This window comes from Pezoporus wallicus, unplaced genomic scaffold, assembly GCF_028554395.1.
Source record: "Pezoporus wallicus isolate ANWC-B61680 ecotype Strahan unplaced genomic scaffold, APGP_CSIRO_Pwel_v1 contig_4722, whole genome shotgun sequence".
NCBI lineage: Eukaryota > Metazoa > Chordata > Aves > Psittaciformes > Psittacidae > Pezoporus > Pezoporus wallicus.
The window spans coordinates 3173577-3188498 of NW_026641840.1; the positions used below are offsets into that span (position 1 = coordinate 3173577).

Sequence of the window (14922 nt, forward strand, 5' to 3'; positions counted from 1 at the left end):
TTTTTTCAAATACTTTTCATACACCAACCCCTCACTCATGTCCTGCACCACAACTACACAAATTAAAGGCTGTGGCCTTGTAGGCAGTACACATCCGGACCAGCTGATCTTTAGAACTGGATACTTCAGGAGGGTCTCCCTCTTTCTGCCACATTCATTTCTAAACTCCATTTTAGCAGAAACTGTTGTGTTTCTGAATCCTTGTAGCAACCGACAAGATAAAGAGCTGAGTGTCATCCCTCATTTACTTCACTTCTCAAGTCTATCTCTGAACTTGTCCATATAATTACCCCCTGCAGATTTCAGCTTTAATTCAGGTCTGAGTTACAGTTGCTGAACAGGCCTCACAAAAAGACAAAGCCTCATTAGTTACCCACAGAAGTGAGCCTTACTAGTTAAAACCTTTATTTAAATACCAAATAAAGGGGGAAAATAGATGCTCAGACAATGTTTACATCCTTTCAACCACACCCTTGAAGTTTTGGCAGTGAATAAGCCAAAGGATGGGCTTTACATCTCATCCATCTCTCTCAGTTGGGAAGGAACAGCCGTAACTACAAGTTTCTGCAGGGTGCAGCTGATGCTGGGAGATGGCTGAATATATATAACCAAAGGCTGCATGCCTCGCAAGTCAGAACAAAGCAGAGATGTGCTAGGAATTGAGGATTTTCTTATGCCCAGAAGTTTCCCATAGACTGGAGAGAAACACAAGTCCCATCTCCCACAGAAAAAGGAACAGTGTTCAAACCTAGAGTAACACAGCACTAAAAAGAAACTAATAACTAATGATGCCAAAGCCTCTTAATTTAAGGATTCCCCAAAGCAATCTCAAAGAAAAGAAAGGAAAAGAAAACCTGTGGAGTCAGCCAACACATTTTCCAATCCAATTACATAGTAAATGCATCAGCAGGCAAGGCCTCAGTTCTGAAAAGGAGAGGAAGAAGAAGGATGGTGCAAAATGCTTTCATTCATTTAAACATTCTCAGGATATAAGAGAGCAGGCAACTTAGAAAACATTCCTTGTAAGCTGTGTGGGATCTGCGCAGTTTTCCGCAGGCCTTGCTCCATCCTACAGCTCAGCTTTGCCTGTTTGGGCAGGACTGCTGTTACCGCTGCCTTCTCCGGCGTTGTTCTTGTCTGCTGGCTTGAAAGATAACGAAGCAGAGTTTGTGCAGTACCGTTTGCCAGTTGGGCGAGGTCCATCATCAAAAATATGCCCCAGGTGAGCACCACACTGAAACAAAATACAATAGAGTATCACTGTGTCTCTGTGCAGCTTGATGGCATCACCCTGGTGTTAAGCAACGACTAGCAACAGCTTCCAAGGAAGAACATCGGTGCCTACATTGCCCTTTCAAGTGGGATTTACAGCCTACGTTTATTTACAAGAGTGATCCAGGAGGATGATCTTCTGAGATACCACAGGCGCCTAAGACTTCAAGCCCAAATTTCCTGGGTGTTTCCCATAGTGCCACTGCGCATGTTTGGTTGGGCTGCTGTTTCTGAGAAGCTGCCTGTCTCTGTAATGATCTCCTGGCAGTAGCTCAGTTAAAAGCTGTGAGTTTTAACTCAGAGTTAAAACCACTGTGAGTGGTTAGGGCAGCATCACCCACATTTCACTTACTGCTGTGTAAGAAAGGGGCAGCCTGAGCTCTGGGCTCTCCTCAGCCTGCAGCCATCTGCTATCCCTCTTAGCAAGAAAGCACTAAACCCCTTGGTGATCCTGACAACAACATAAAGCAGTTAAGATACTATTGGAGTATGCCCTTATACTAATGTTTTGGGTTTTTTTTCTTTCCACAGCCTGGCACTCTTCTGAGTATCAAGGCTCTTCTGGTAAAACCCACATCTGCTCCTCATCCCTAAAGGGGATGGACTTCATCCACTACTCATCTCATACTACTTTCTGTAGAACATAGGAGATAGGGACGGGTGACTGAAAAGGCCTGTACTTTCTGAATGAAAAATTTTTAGGTGGGAGTGATTATAAACAGGAATGATGCTGAATTTGCTGTTGTAAGGAATGTGAAACTCCAGATGGTCTGTGGACACTTTTGTTCTGTGTCAATCAGCCTCAGATAACTAGCAGTATTCAGGGTGAACACTACTGCTCCTGTCTGTAAAAAAGGTAACAGTCCCCTGGTTTACAGAAGAGTACAATATTCTGAAGAAGCTGATCCAGTTGATCCTTATTCAAAAATTAGGATTACTATCACTGCACATTATGGCTGACAAGTCATCTGGATAATAAGAACTTCTTGTAATGTCACTTAAATTCCACTGGTTCATTTTTACAGCCTGCCATGAGAAATGAAAAAATAAAACCTTGCACTGAAGAAATATTTATCTTGAACAGGAAAGTCATGCTGCTTTACCAAAGAGCCTTGGCCTTTCAAGTCAATAGCTGATCTCAGTGAGAGCTGGAATGATGTAACTGCGATCACAGAGCTGCTTGTGGGCTCACAGTCAGACATCAGAAATTAAAGACTCAAAATTATTCTTAACATTTAGTCAATTCACAGTATCCCAAATATGTAGAGGCAATATTCCAAACTGAATGAGTTAATAATGGCAAATCTCTACCCTGCAGTTAATGTGTTGCTAATGTTCTCCTGCTGTTATGGCCTGTAATTCACCAAAGCAGTAGGAAGGGTGTCTGTAGAAGGAGGTAAAGTCTTGGCTTGGGTTAAACTCTCTCAACAGATGGAAAGGCGGGGGGGGTTTGGCTGTCATGCCAGCTAGGAGGGACAGCTGAAACAGCAACCCTCATGACTCCAGGAGCAGGGCAGGTAAGTCTGTGAAGTCTCAGTGTTCCCACACGTTGTCCCACCTGCACAGACACATCCCAGGGCAGGCTCCCTGCTCCTGGAAAGGTGCTGCTGAAACAGCCACAGCAGTCCAGCAAGGACCCCGAGAACAAACACAGGCACTTCCAGCCCATGGTATCAGCAGGATGAGCTCCCAGAGGCAATGGGGAAAGGCATGGATGACTCTGGGTCATGCAGCAGCTGCATGTTTTTATAAGGAAGGAAGACAAAACATAGCAAATATGAAAAAGCCAAAGGGAAGCTGCATGGGAGCTACAGAAGAGAAAGCTCCAAGTCTTGTTCCTAAAATATTGCTGTTTTGCCACCCCTTCCTCCCTACTTATTTCATTTCCCTTTAGATTGAAGGCCTTTATAGGCAGTTTGGGCAGAAAACCTGAGCCATTTCTCAGAGTGAGGTCTCTCAAAATGAGCTATTTCACCTGATTATAAAGCTTTTCCATACCTTGGGGAAAAGAAAAATCTAAAAGACCCGAAGTGTCCCAGAGAGAGTATTTTTCTAAATGCTCAGCATCCTAATTAAATCATCTCATCTCAAATAAGAATGCTTCAAAACCTCCTGGCTAGAAGTGTTAAACAGATCCATTCCAGACTGTTTAACCAAAGATAAGTCACTCCCACTCTCCACTGGACAGAAACAGCAAGAGACACTGCAGAGAGAAGCAGTCTGCAGGAGTAACATACTCACATAAAGACTACAAAGACCATTTATGAAGAAGGGCTTCCTCACAAAACCTGAGAAGCTGTGTGACAGTCCAAGGTAGTCTCATTACACCTTCTTGGTTTGGCAGAATCACCCCAGGACTGGATTACTGCAAAATTTGTTACCTTTTGAGATTACCCCTCACCAAGAATTTATGTGGCGATTCTCTCTGTAGAGGACTCTATAACTTATCCACTCTGAAAAGAAATGCAATTCAATACTTTGTGTCACAGTATAGGAAAGCTGGCCGTCAGCTGAGAGTACAAAGGATGAATTGATTTTACTGTCCCCCCCCCAAATAACAGGTGCCAACCACTTTTCTAGGATGTATACATGTCTGCAAAACCTCCAAAACCAATCATCTGTTGTGGTCTTGCACATAAATATACTGGGCAGAATGCACTGGGATGGTGAAACAGATAGATTAAAGCACTTGAAGTATGTGTTTGGGAGCAGGAAAGGGGGGCTCACTGCTAACTGTCAGTATGCTTGGATCTCCCAAACCTCCTGGTTCTAATATGCTGCTGGGAGGCAGCTTGCAGTCAGCTGCTGTAGCCGAGTTTGAGCTATCAATATGCAAACGGTATCTCTGTGACTACAGAATGTTACCGATTTGTACAGGTACACTTAATAGCTAGGGAGACCTCAGGGGAAGGGACTCTCATGCAGTAAAGGGGGCAAAAAAGAGATGCAACTAGTTTTGTAGTGTTCCTCAAATGCATTTGTAATTAACTTCTACCTATTACTGATCACTGACCTTTTAAATACACCCAGGGTAATGTGTTTCCAAAAAAAACCTGTGAAAGTTAATTCTAGGATAATCCCATGGATGCCTTTGATGAATATTACAGCAACTTTCCCCCAGTGTTTGCTTTCTATAACGGGGAACATTAAAAGAGAGGGGTTTTATTCTCTCAGACAGGTGGAAGGACTTTTAAAGAGCAATCAACTACTTTTTCATCTGCAAAAGATTAATAAGGTTTTGGGTGTGGGAGAGGGTATTTCCCTCTAGCTCTACCAAGGCCTGTCATATCAATCCCACTGCTTTCCAGGCTGCAGTAAAACTGCACTTTTTTTGCAGCTGCATGTGTAATTCTTATTCCTAGGACTTCAAGGAGGGAGGAAACAGTTTTGTTATAATAGATACACAATGCAGTGGTATTAACTGTGCTGAGTGGCGGCTGCATTGATCCTCACCACTCCTCAAGCTATTTTCCTGTGTGACCGAATCATCTGTGGGGATATTGCCCCAGGAAGTGGAAGTAGCTGCTAGGAAGTTGCCATCGGATTGTATAGCAGCCTTGGTCATAGTTTTCTCTTACTGCTTTAAAATTCAGCTTTTGATTTTGCTTTAATTTTATGGTGTCTGTGTGTGACTGCTTGCTAATACTGCAGGTCTCAGGTCTGCTAACGCTATTTGGTTTGGCAACAGGTAAATGACGTTCCCAGATTCCTTGGCTTCACTACAGGCTGCCTTCAGCTTCTCTCAGGTTGAAACCAGGGGCTCTGGCCATCTTTTGAGCGGTGCTAGCAGATACAGGCTCAGCAGGCTCTCAGTACACTGATCTTACCACTACCCAGGCCTACTAAGCAGAGCTGAAGAGAGCGGGTTGTATATTTGGTTATGCCAGTAATCAGTGGTGAAGCACAAGGTTCCCAGTCTCCAGTCCCACAGCTACCTCACTAGGGAATTTAGGGAAACGGGTGCTCCCAAAAGTGTTAAGTGGATCTTCTAAAGCATATCATCAATGTAAAACCTACAGAATTATGTAGTACACATGACATACTTGCAGACATGCTGATTTGGCCATTAACATGTTAGGCCAAACTCTCCACCCAGACTGAAGTTAATGAATTCTCCATAAAGACAATCTTGCCTCTTTCTGAGGAGCTTCTTAACTTTCCCTGAGCAATTATACATGAGGACTGATTGACTAGGAAGAATATGTACTATCAGGGATAACAGTTATCCTTCCATCAATACTGTCTGGAAAGAGAAGAGCAAATTATCACTGTCCAAATGAAGCTGCTGCTTCTCTCAGGAGGAGTTTAAAAGTATGTATGGAGCTAAAGGACTGCAAGCTGCTGGGTACATCTGCCGAACACCAATGCAGCAGCTTCTTGCTTTGCTAGGTAATGATTATGCCATTCCCTTCACAGAGAGGAGAGCAGCACAAAGGATGAGAGAAAGTAGAACAAGACAGATAACGAAAAATTTGGGCACGTTTTGAATGACTTGACTTCATTATTACGGTAGATGGGATTGTCTGAGGCAGCCATTAGGACTATGCTGGAAATGAGTGTTGGGAATGAGTTAGCACAGCTGCACAGTAATGCACAGTGATGGAATCAGCACACAGACAATCGCTCCACTGCTTTCAACTTCCCTCACAACTGCTCACGTGTGGGAGTCAGTCAACCAGACTCAGGCTCAGGCTCAGGAGCTCCTTTGAAGGCACCCTCTTCAGGAAAACAATTTCTGTAGACTCAGCACTGAGTCTTACCATTTACATCTGCTCCGTTAAATCTCACATGAGACAACAATGTGCATTCCAAAGAGCCCTTTTTTGCCTTCAGCTCATTCCACCCAGCTGTTATGCCTACGACCCATTGTGCTCTCTCACAATGATTAATATTTAATGGAACTGAGAGGTTTGCAAATCTTGGGAAAAAATACAGCACGCCGTAATGATTTTTGCAGCCTTTGCCATTGGAATGGTTTCTGTGTGCTGTAAACTAACCTGACTGCAGGATATTTCAATCCGATGCATCCCATAGGAGAAATCATCGTTGAAAGTAATTGCATCAGGACTGATCACATCATAGAAGGAAGGCCAACCTGGAAAAGAAGAAAGAGCTACATAAAAGAGGGTGCCTCCGTGGCAGATGACATTGTAAAATGCAAGACAGAATCACACGTTGAAAGAAGTTTATCTCACTCTAGAGCCTGAAAAAGAAAACCAGAAATGGGGATTCTGCATCCTAAATTACTTTTGGAAAATCCTGCTCCCCAACTAATACAAAGTTGTTTACAGGCAAGCACTAAGCTGCCTGCAAACTTGCTGCCCATCTTCCATCTCAACAGATTAATTCACTCTACCACAAGCGGCAGTAACAGTTTAGCTGAGGCTCAGGTAAGTCAGATTTAGGCTCACCATCAATTTAAAAACCCACAAATTCCACCCTGAAGACAAACAGCAAGGCTTTATGAACATGAGTGCTTTTGCTTTTGAAGTGTAAAGGTACTTCAAAAAAGAGTTGGCAAATTGCAATTTAGAGCCCCCAAACCTGCCTTAACCTTTGCCTTCATGAAGACATGATCCCAGCTAGAAGGATGTGCTTAGACACTGACCACACATTAGAGTGAGATCAGTACTACTGTGTCTAATTTCACAACTGTAATGAATGTTTCAGATCAGCCATTGACAGGAGGAGTCATAACTGTGCCTACAGTAGACACTAGTAGATGCTTTGCATGTGGTCTGCATCCAGGATGAAATGATTGCACTCATTAACATGTACGTTCAGCACAGCTGCTAGATGAGCACTGAGCAGCATGACCTGACACCAGATGATAATGAGGTGTATACCTGATCTACTAATAATGGCCACTTCTCATCTAGATAATGACCTTCTACTCTTTGGCTATTCCGTGCCAAGTCTCCCCTCTCCACAACAGGCGTAAAAAACAACACAGCTCTATTCAGTGTCCCAGCAGATATCCACTACACAGCTGTAACTTTTCGGCCACCCGTCAAAAACCTGTCAGCATATGCTCCATTTCCTGAAACTGGGTTCCCACATAAGAACCTGATAGGCTTTAAGGTTATGTCAACATCTACCACTGCCCACCTGAAATCCCAGCAGCTATCTGTCCTTCTCATTCAGTCTCTTGCCAAATATAACACTCACAGGCAGCTCTTGCTCTCTGTGTATGTGCCATGTATACAGAACTTCCTTTTTTCTTCTTCTAATATCTGTTAAGCATTTGCTACTGATAATTTCACAACATGACTTGCAATAAGCTATTAAGAAACACAGTAGCAGCTGGGAAAGCTGTGGGTAAAGAAAGTGTGTAAACTGGAAAAATGTCCTTGTGTCTTCAGTTGTATCTTACACCATTAAATATGGAAAAAACATGTACAAGGATGCAAGTATAACAGGCATAAGGTTTTAAGAAAGAAATGGTCAGAATATTTCTCTTCCTGTTGAGAACACCCATATAGTAGCATTCTTAAGCCTGCAACCTAAAGGCATTACAAGCCCCAAGTCCTATGCTCCCAAGGTGCCTATTACCACCACAAGTGTTCCCATTAAGGAACATACTGCAGAAGTAAGTAGAATCTTTCTTTTTCTCCAAAATGTATTGCAAATGGAAGAGTTACAGACAGCAGACAGATGAGGAGCAAGAACTCTGAACAGCAAAAATATCCCACAAGACAGGAACTCAACAGTACAGCAATGACAGCCGCAGAAAAACAATTTCTAAATTCTTCCTCTCATGCAAAATAACCCTGCCAAACAAATACCTTCACAAACAGAAAAGGAATAAACACATGATAAGTTTTGTAAAGGGGCTTATCCTGTTGACAGAAAAATTGATGTCTCCTAATTGGTGGCTCCTTTCTAACACCTCTCGTCATCTTCTTAGCTGAGCCTCCCATCTAACAAAAACCAAGGCCTTTCCTACAGATGACCAGTATATTTTTCATGAAGCCTTTTTACTTTCTTTTAATTTAATAATTTTGCAAAGCAGTCGTATCAGTTTGCCCAGTGTGATGGCAGAGAAGTTCCAAAGAAGCAGCTATCTGATCATGTGAAAGCCTTCAGAGGAGGAACACTTCAATGATGAAGAAATTCTCCAAGAGCGACCCTGCCTCCTCCATAACAGCAATAATTGGGAAGCTTCAAAGGCTGCTCCACAGAGACTGAAGCAATCTGTGTCTTGCTAGAGAAAATTATCTTCTGAGAAGGGTTTGGAGGAGACGTGTTTATGTCAGCTTTGACATTAAAGAAAGACCATCCATCCCCTTTTCTCCAGACTTTTCCTTTTGGTCTTCCCATTCACCACAGAAAAATTATGTGCTTTGGATGCATTCCATGCCCTTTTAAAAAATGAAGTCATCTGAAACCTATATAAACAGCTCCTATTAAAGTTGCCTTTGTACCCAACTGGAGTGACTTCAGTTTAGGCTGTCAGTTCATGCTCCATGTGACACTTGTTCCAAAGGCTCCATGACTGCCACATATGGTCCCCAAGACAGGGACTAGGAAACAGAGTGTACCTCCACAGTTGTGGACTTTCAACTCTCAGTTAAGCCATCTCTTTGTGAGTGACACAGCAGGCCAGTCATGAGCATTACTGTGACGAGCCAGTAACTCCATGAAGGTTGACCGAAAACTGAGCAAACCCTGCAACTGAAAAGGTCTCGAAGGGCACAGTGAGGCATGCTGTCACTCTGCTGACCTTGAGAGGAAGACAAGTGAACTGCTCATTGAGTTGATGAGCCAAACTCACCAGGAAAATCAATTCCCCTCTGCTGTCTCATTTCCTCTCTCCTGAGCTTAAGTGGAAAACCCATTTGATATTTTGCTAAGCCTTCTCTGGCCATTTTCTCTACTTCAAAAGCTGGCAGGAAGGAGCAGTAGAAGCGGTGCTGCCTGCACATCAGGCAACTCCCGATGACGTAGAAAGCCAACCAGACCCCCATGGACTACTCAGAGGAAATTTCTGTGTAAGTGCTGAAAGACCCAGCAGTGGCCTCCACTTTGCAAGCCCCAGGCTACGTCTCCTGCTGTCTCACCGGCTGCTGCTCCTCCACTCCTGCTCTCTGCAGTGCCTGCCTCCTTCCTGCCGTAAGGCTGCAAAATGGCCAACTCGCTCTACATTTTAGACTGGTGTCAGCTGAGCATTAAAGCTTCAGCCTGCCTTTGAAGGCTACCTGGCTACTTAGAAAGGGCACGCTTCTAAAGGAATGAGGGGGGAAAGAAGACCCTTTGGTTCTCTTCTGCTTCTGTTGAGCTGAGAGAGAGAAACTAACCCTTAGCACTGCAGAGACTGAGCACTGGAGGAGACCCTTCGCAAACCCTGGTGCCCAGGCTCAACCCTCTCCAGGGGTGGCTTTCTGTCAGGTCTAGCTCACCACATCTGATGGGCAGGAGCAGCAAACACACTTGTCTTTTGAAGGATTGTAAGACACAACAGTGAGGAAGAAATAGCTGCTGGAGGAAAGGGGCAAAGGGTAATTACAGGAGACAAGACGGGGTTGGGGGGAGTCTCCCAGCTGAGTGAATAACTTCAAATGACATTTGCACTTTGCGTGTGTGTGAACAGCATCTAAGATTTGTGAATACATATAGCCTTGAATGTAAAGTTTCATTTGAGGAGAAGTATGACACAGTAACAGTCAGCAATTTTTAGCATGTTACAGACATGCAAGATGGGCTCCTTATTTTCACAATCACTTTGCATCACACTGACAATATAAAAGGGCTTTAAAATAAGTCTGTTGTGTTTGAGCTCACTCTAATGACCCTTTAAATGGGAGGCAGGATGTTATGTCCTAAGGGCCAGTTTCTGGTACATTAATAAGCCAGCCACAGAGATGACTAGTTTTTCAGATACATAGCAAGTATCTTTTCTTGAATCTATAACACACTAAAGCAATGAAGCTTTCTTCTGTCAAGTACTTAAGTGAAAAGCATGTGTAAACTGAACATTACTGACAGCTCTTTTCCACTCCATCCTGCATGAGTAATAGGAAGGATCTTATGTTGCTGGGTGTCACACACACTGAGTCGTGTCCCAGTCTTTCACATTCTGGGATATCCCCCAAATTTGTAAAAGCTGCGCAGCATTTCTACAATTCACCCCACACTCCTCTCATCAAAACCTAACCTTCTGGTTTCCATATTGGTCCTTATTGTGGCAAAGAAGAAACAGCAGTTCATGCCTCTTCTTGCTTTCTTCAAAGTAGAGATGGCCCGGTACTGCCCTGGGCAGCAACAGTGAAGAACAGGGAGGAAGAGAAATGTTGGCTTTGGTAACCTATGCTGGATGCTGCTTTTGCAGTCCTGGGTGCAGGGTTCCATATCATTCAAGAGAGGCATCTTCTTTCTCACTTTCAGGCCTCCTATTCTAGGGACCCAAGTGAGTCTGTGTGCCTGATGAGCCACCTAAGGTGAGCATCTGCACAGGCAGCTTGCAAAAGGTGAGTATCACAATAACGCAGGCAGACACCTGACACACTGAACAGTTTGTGTCCTTCTCAAACTGAGACGCCAAAGTAGTTGTAATGACTGAGTATGGCAGCAACAGCAAATGGTGTGCCTGCAGTCCAGCCCCCTTTGGCCATCCCTAGCAGAGATATGACACCCCGGCAGCAGCAGATTGTTTCTTTCACGTTAACCCAGGGAGTTCTAAAGCACCTGAACTTGTGAGCTGCTGCAGGACTCTTTTTAGGACAATGAAAAACAACAAAAAAAGACATTTTGTTGCCATAAATGTCTGGAAAGCAATCCAGCTTCCTGGATTGGACTGACTGATCCATTTTAGAAGCATCTTAAACCTCATTCCAGTTTTGCAGTTTTGCACATATTTTGTTGTAGCTAGGTCTCCAACTTCCTAATAAATGGATGCAAGCACTTAGACCTCTAACCATTAAAATATGAGTCTATAATTATTTGCAGAAGCAAAATGTCAGGCTGCTTTCGAAAATCAGCCCTGCTAGGCTATTTTTTCCCCACTCCTAAACTAATATTCCTTTTGACATTGTTTTTGAACACCACAAGTGCAATCCCAAAGCATGTAATGCTCTGACATTACTCCTATTTCATACACCTGCCGACTGGAGACCTCCACAGTTTTTCAATAACTGTGTTGTCTGCAGTTAAGGTTTTCCTATTTTAGATCTCAAAGAGATTAAGTTCAACCTGCATTTTATCATTCTTTGCTATAATTATTTCAAGCATTTACTTCAGTGAGTTATTTACATATGGGGAAGTAGGGGGGAGATGGAAGATGTTAGAACTACCAAATGGCACCAGATGGAAAAGAGGACCTTGACCTAAAAAATACCTTGCTTCTCTGATGTGCTGTATTTTTAGAATTCTGATTCCCTTTTAACCTAATGTGGATAAATGAAAACCTAAAGGCTTTTTAAGGTAGGATCTCATCATTTATCTTCACTGAGAAGCTACGTCTGTGTGAAAACATAAAGCGTATAGGATTAAAAAAAGGTAATAAAACTTCTGCTTTGAAACTGCTGTAAAACTGAAAGGCTTTCACTTTTTTCTTTCTCACAGGTTTATTGAAACAGAATCTGAAAGACACAGCTGTAACTTCTCACATACAAGTTCAATGTAGAACTACAAAGTGACATATTGCTATTATATAGAACGCCTGTGCAGATATAGGGCTTTTTCTGGATAACACCCTGGTTTATTTTTCATAATATCCCCATGACGATGAATGCACAATAAATATTCTTGCCTACAAATATTTTACTATTAGGTAACACTATTTTCAGTGGAGGTTCATCTAATTTACCCAAATATAGCTAGAAACAGAATCACGCATAGAAACATTCTTGTTCACCAGCAAACAACTTCACATTAGATATGTATTCCACTGCAAGGAAAACAGTAAGTCCTTTCCAGCACTGTCCATATGTAAGAAGGATAACATGGTATGGTTTTTCAGCAGAACACGCAGAGCGTTGGAGTGGTAGGTAGGTTGTGATAGGAGACAAAGACAACATAGAGCATAATTTTGGAAAGGAAAAGAAAACTAAAGAGAGGGCTTATCTCTAACATGCTACCTGTCTCTAATAGCAAGGCTGGGTTACTGCAGCAGGCAGTTCTGACAGAACAATGTGGAAAGGGAGTTTTACCAAAAAAACTTCAGCTTCTAACAGAAGCTTTTATGAGAATTGTCATCGTTTTTTTTTCTTTAGGTTTCTCACTTGGGAAATAAAGAAGTGAAAGCCATAAATAAAGGTGGTATTTGTTTGTTTCCACTACAGCACTCTAAACATCAAAACAACTACTATGAAACACCATATGCAATCCAGACTTCTTTGTTTAAAATTCTTGTTAAGGGAGATCTGAAACTTCTACTCTACAACTTCATTTGATACCTGAATTTTTCAGAACATGAGTGCCCCTGATGGCTCTTGAGCAATGAAAGCACGGGGCCTGCTCTCTTTAGCAATTAATAACTCTATTACAATACCACTATTGCCCTAGCTGCTTTCTTAGTCCTTTAACTCCGTTCTAAAATACTACTAAATACAAGCTGGCTGTTAAGAGCCTTCCTCTATAACACTTCTGAAATCTCCATTGTCTGAGCTGATGCTAAAATCAACAGGTAGGTAGGAGGTGGGATCTTCCTCAAGTCTTCTTACAAAGATTGAGTTACTAATGGTTTCTTTCTTGGTTCAGGTTCAACAGAACTACTGAATCTAACTCACTTCCTCCCAAAAGATGGGTTTCTCCCCTCATCTGAACAGTGTCTCTTGTTACAGACATCATGGCTAATGCTTTTAAAAGTATATCTTACACATAAGTCAGCTGTAGCTCTTCAGCATCAAAGGAACCAAACAGAACCGTATGAAGCAGCATAACCTTAAGCTATAATTTTAAAATGCCATCAAGAAATGTCTCAAACAGTTTTTTTCAAATTTACTGTTGACCCAGTAACCTCAGTCCAAAGCATTCAACTTAGAATAAATGTGGGGTTTCTTTTCCTTCCAAAAGCAGTATTGGTAATAAAATGTATATATTCTAAAATATCTTGCAAATGATACAGCTCTGAGTTATCTGTGCAATTCACTAAAATAACTGAAGCTTTCATAGAGGATGAGTAAATCAGAATAGCAGTAGGTCTGGCAGGCCTTACGATGGAAGTGATTCAAAAAATCGGAATCCTAATGCAGTGTGTTCACAGAGAAAGTAAAAAAAACAAACTAACATAAAAACCCAAACAACAGCAAACACAACCTTGTCATAACCAGCATCTGGCACTGAAAGGAGCAGCAGTCACAGATGAAGTGCATATTTGCAAAATTTGTCATGGGGTGTTTCAGTAACGAACATCCACAACTTGTTTTTGGAGATATTTTCCTGTAGTATTGTTCTGCATGTCTGGGAAATAAAGTTTGTAAAGAACAGCCAGAACTCAGTTTCACACTAAACTGAAACTACAGAGGTGGACATCCTGTATTGTCTTCCTCCTTTTGCAGTTATATTCCTTCTACTGAGCCTTCTAGAGTGCCTCCAGCACTGAGTGCTCTGGCAGACAAGCCGCCTCCTCATTACAGCTGGACAAACAGGGTCTCATTACAGTTGTAAAGTTCTGATACAAGGGAAAGAGTTATTACACTGATTAAAACAAAAAAAAGACAAAGGCTCTCTTTCTTCTGTTTACTTTAGATACTGAAGGAGATGTCTTGGTGACGGAACGTGGTCACAAATAACTAAAAAGTGACATAATTTTCTTGGCCATCAAGGAAAGCTTTTGTCAGGATTTGGGCCAAGACCGGGGCAGTTAGCAGATGGCAATGCCTGCTAAAGGCTGACAGAATAGAATGCTGAACAGCAGGGTGAAGACAGACCCACAAACCACCAGTTCTGCTGTAAGGGCCATTCAGTCACAGAACAAGATTCTGCTGGACAGTGGGGTATGGCTCCTTCTGATGTCACCATGGAGCGCTGGAGAGCAAAACCCTCCTCTCTGTCTAATGTTACAGTTTAGCCACCGTGCTAGTCCTTAAAATAAACATATTTCCAGAGCAGGATTTTCATCCCAGTGCAGGATCATCTCATCATGAGCTACAGGCACATCAAGTCCTGCAAGGAACCTTGCCATGAAGCCTTCCTTCACTTGGGAAGTGCAGAAGCTATTCATAGCAGCATCATGCAAAGACTTCTGACGTACTGCCACCCTGGATCTGGTACCCAGGGTAACTTTACAGTTTCCTCTGCCTAAGACTTTATCTCTACAACATACGGGTGAACACCGTGCAGGAAAGGATGCAACAGCCATAGGCACTGCACAAAATCCTAAAAGAAGAAAAAAAGAATGATTTTGGGGGTCAGATTGTTTGGACTTAAGTGTTGCTTTCGGGGGAAGTTTAAATCTTCTTAACAACCTCTTATGCAAACAAAAGGAGGTAGGTAATAATGCTGAGTAGAAAATAAAGACTTTTCTTCACAGAAAGGCCTGACAAAACCAATATATATGTGAATACACACTCCCACACACTCCTTTTCCTTTAAGTTTTCTGTGGAAAACTTCAGCTGCGCTTTGAAAACTCCTGAAAACTGAAACTACAGAAATAGCAAAGTTTGTAATTCAGATTATAATGTTCACCACCTGTTTTGCTTTCTGTTACG

At 42.4% G+C, this 14922-nt stretch overlaps 1 protein-coding gene across 3 annotated transcripts in view; it reads right to left on the reverse strand.

Moving 5' to 3' along the window:
• Positions 1-382: 382 nt before the first annotated feature.
• The window catches only part of MSRB3 (methionine sulfoxide reductase B3), an 82380-nt gene continuing 67840 nt past the window's right edge, over positions 383-14922 (reverse strand). For 2 of the 3 annotated variants that reach the window (XM_057425437.1, XM_057425435.1), the window contains exons 6-7: positions 6270-6367; positions 383-1234 (exon numbers count right to left, since the gene is read on the reverse strand). In XM_057425437.1, coding sequence (XP_057281420.1) covers positions 1070-1234; positions 6270-6367 — 263 coding nt within the window. In that variant the 3' untranslated portion in view covers positions 383-1069. Of the gene's footprint in view, positions 1235-3508; positions 3726-6269; positions 6368-14922 lie in introns of those variants that run through there. The other variant, XM_057425436.1, reaches the window with a different exon arrangement.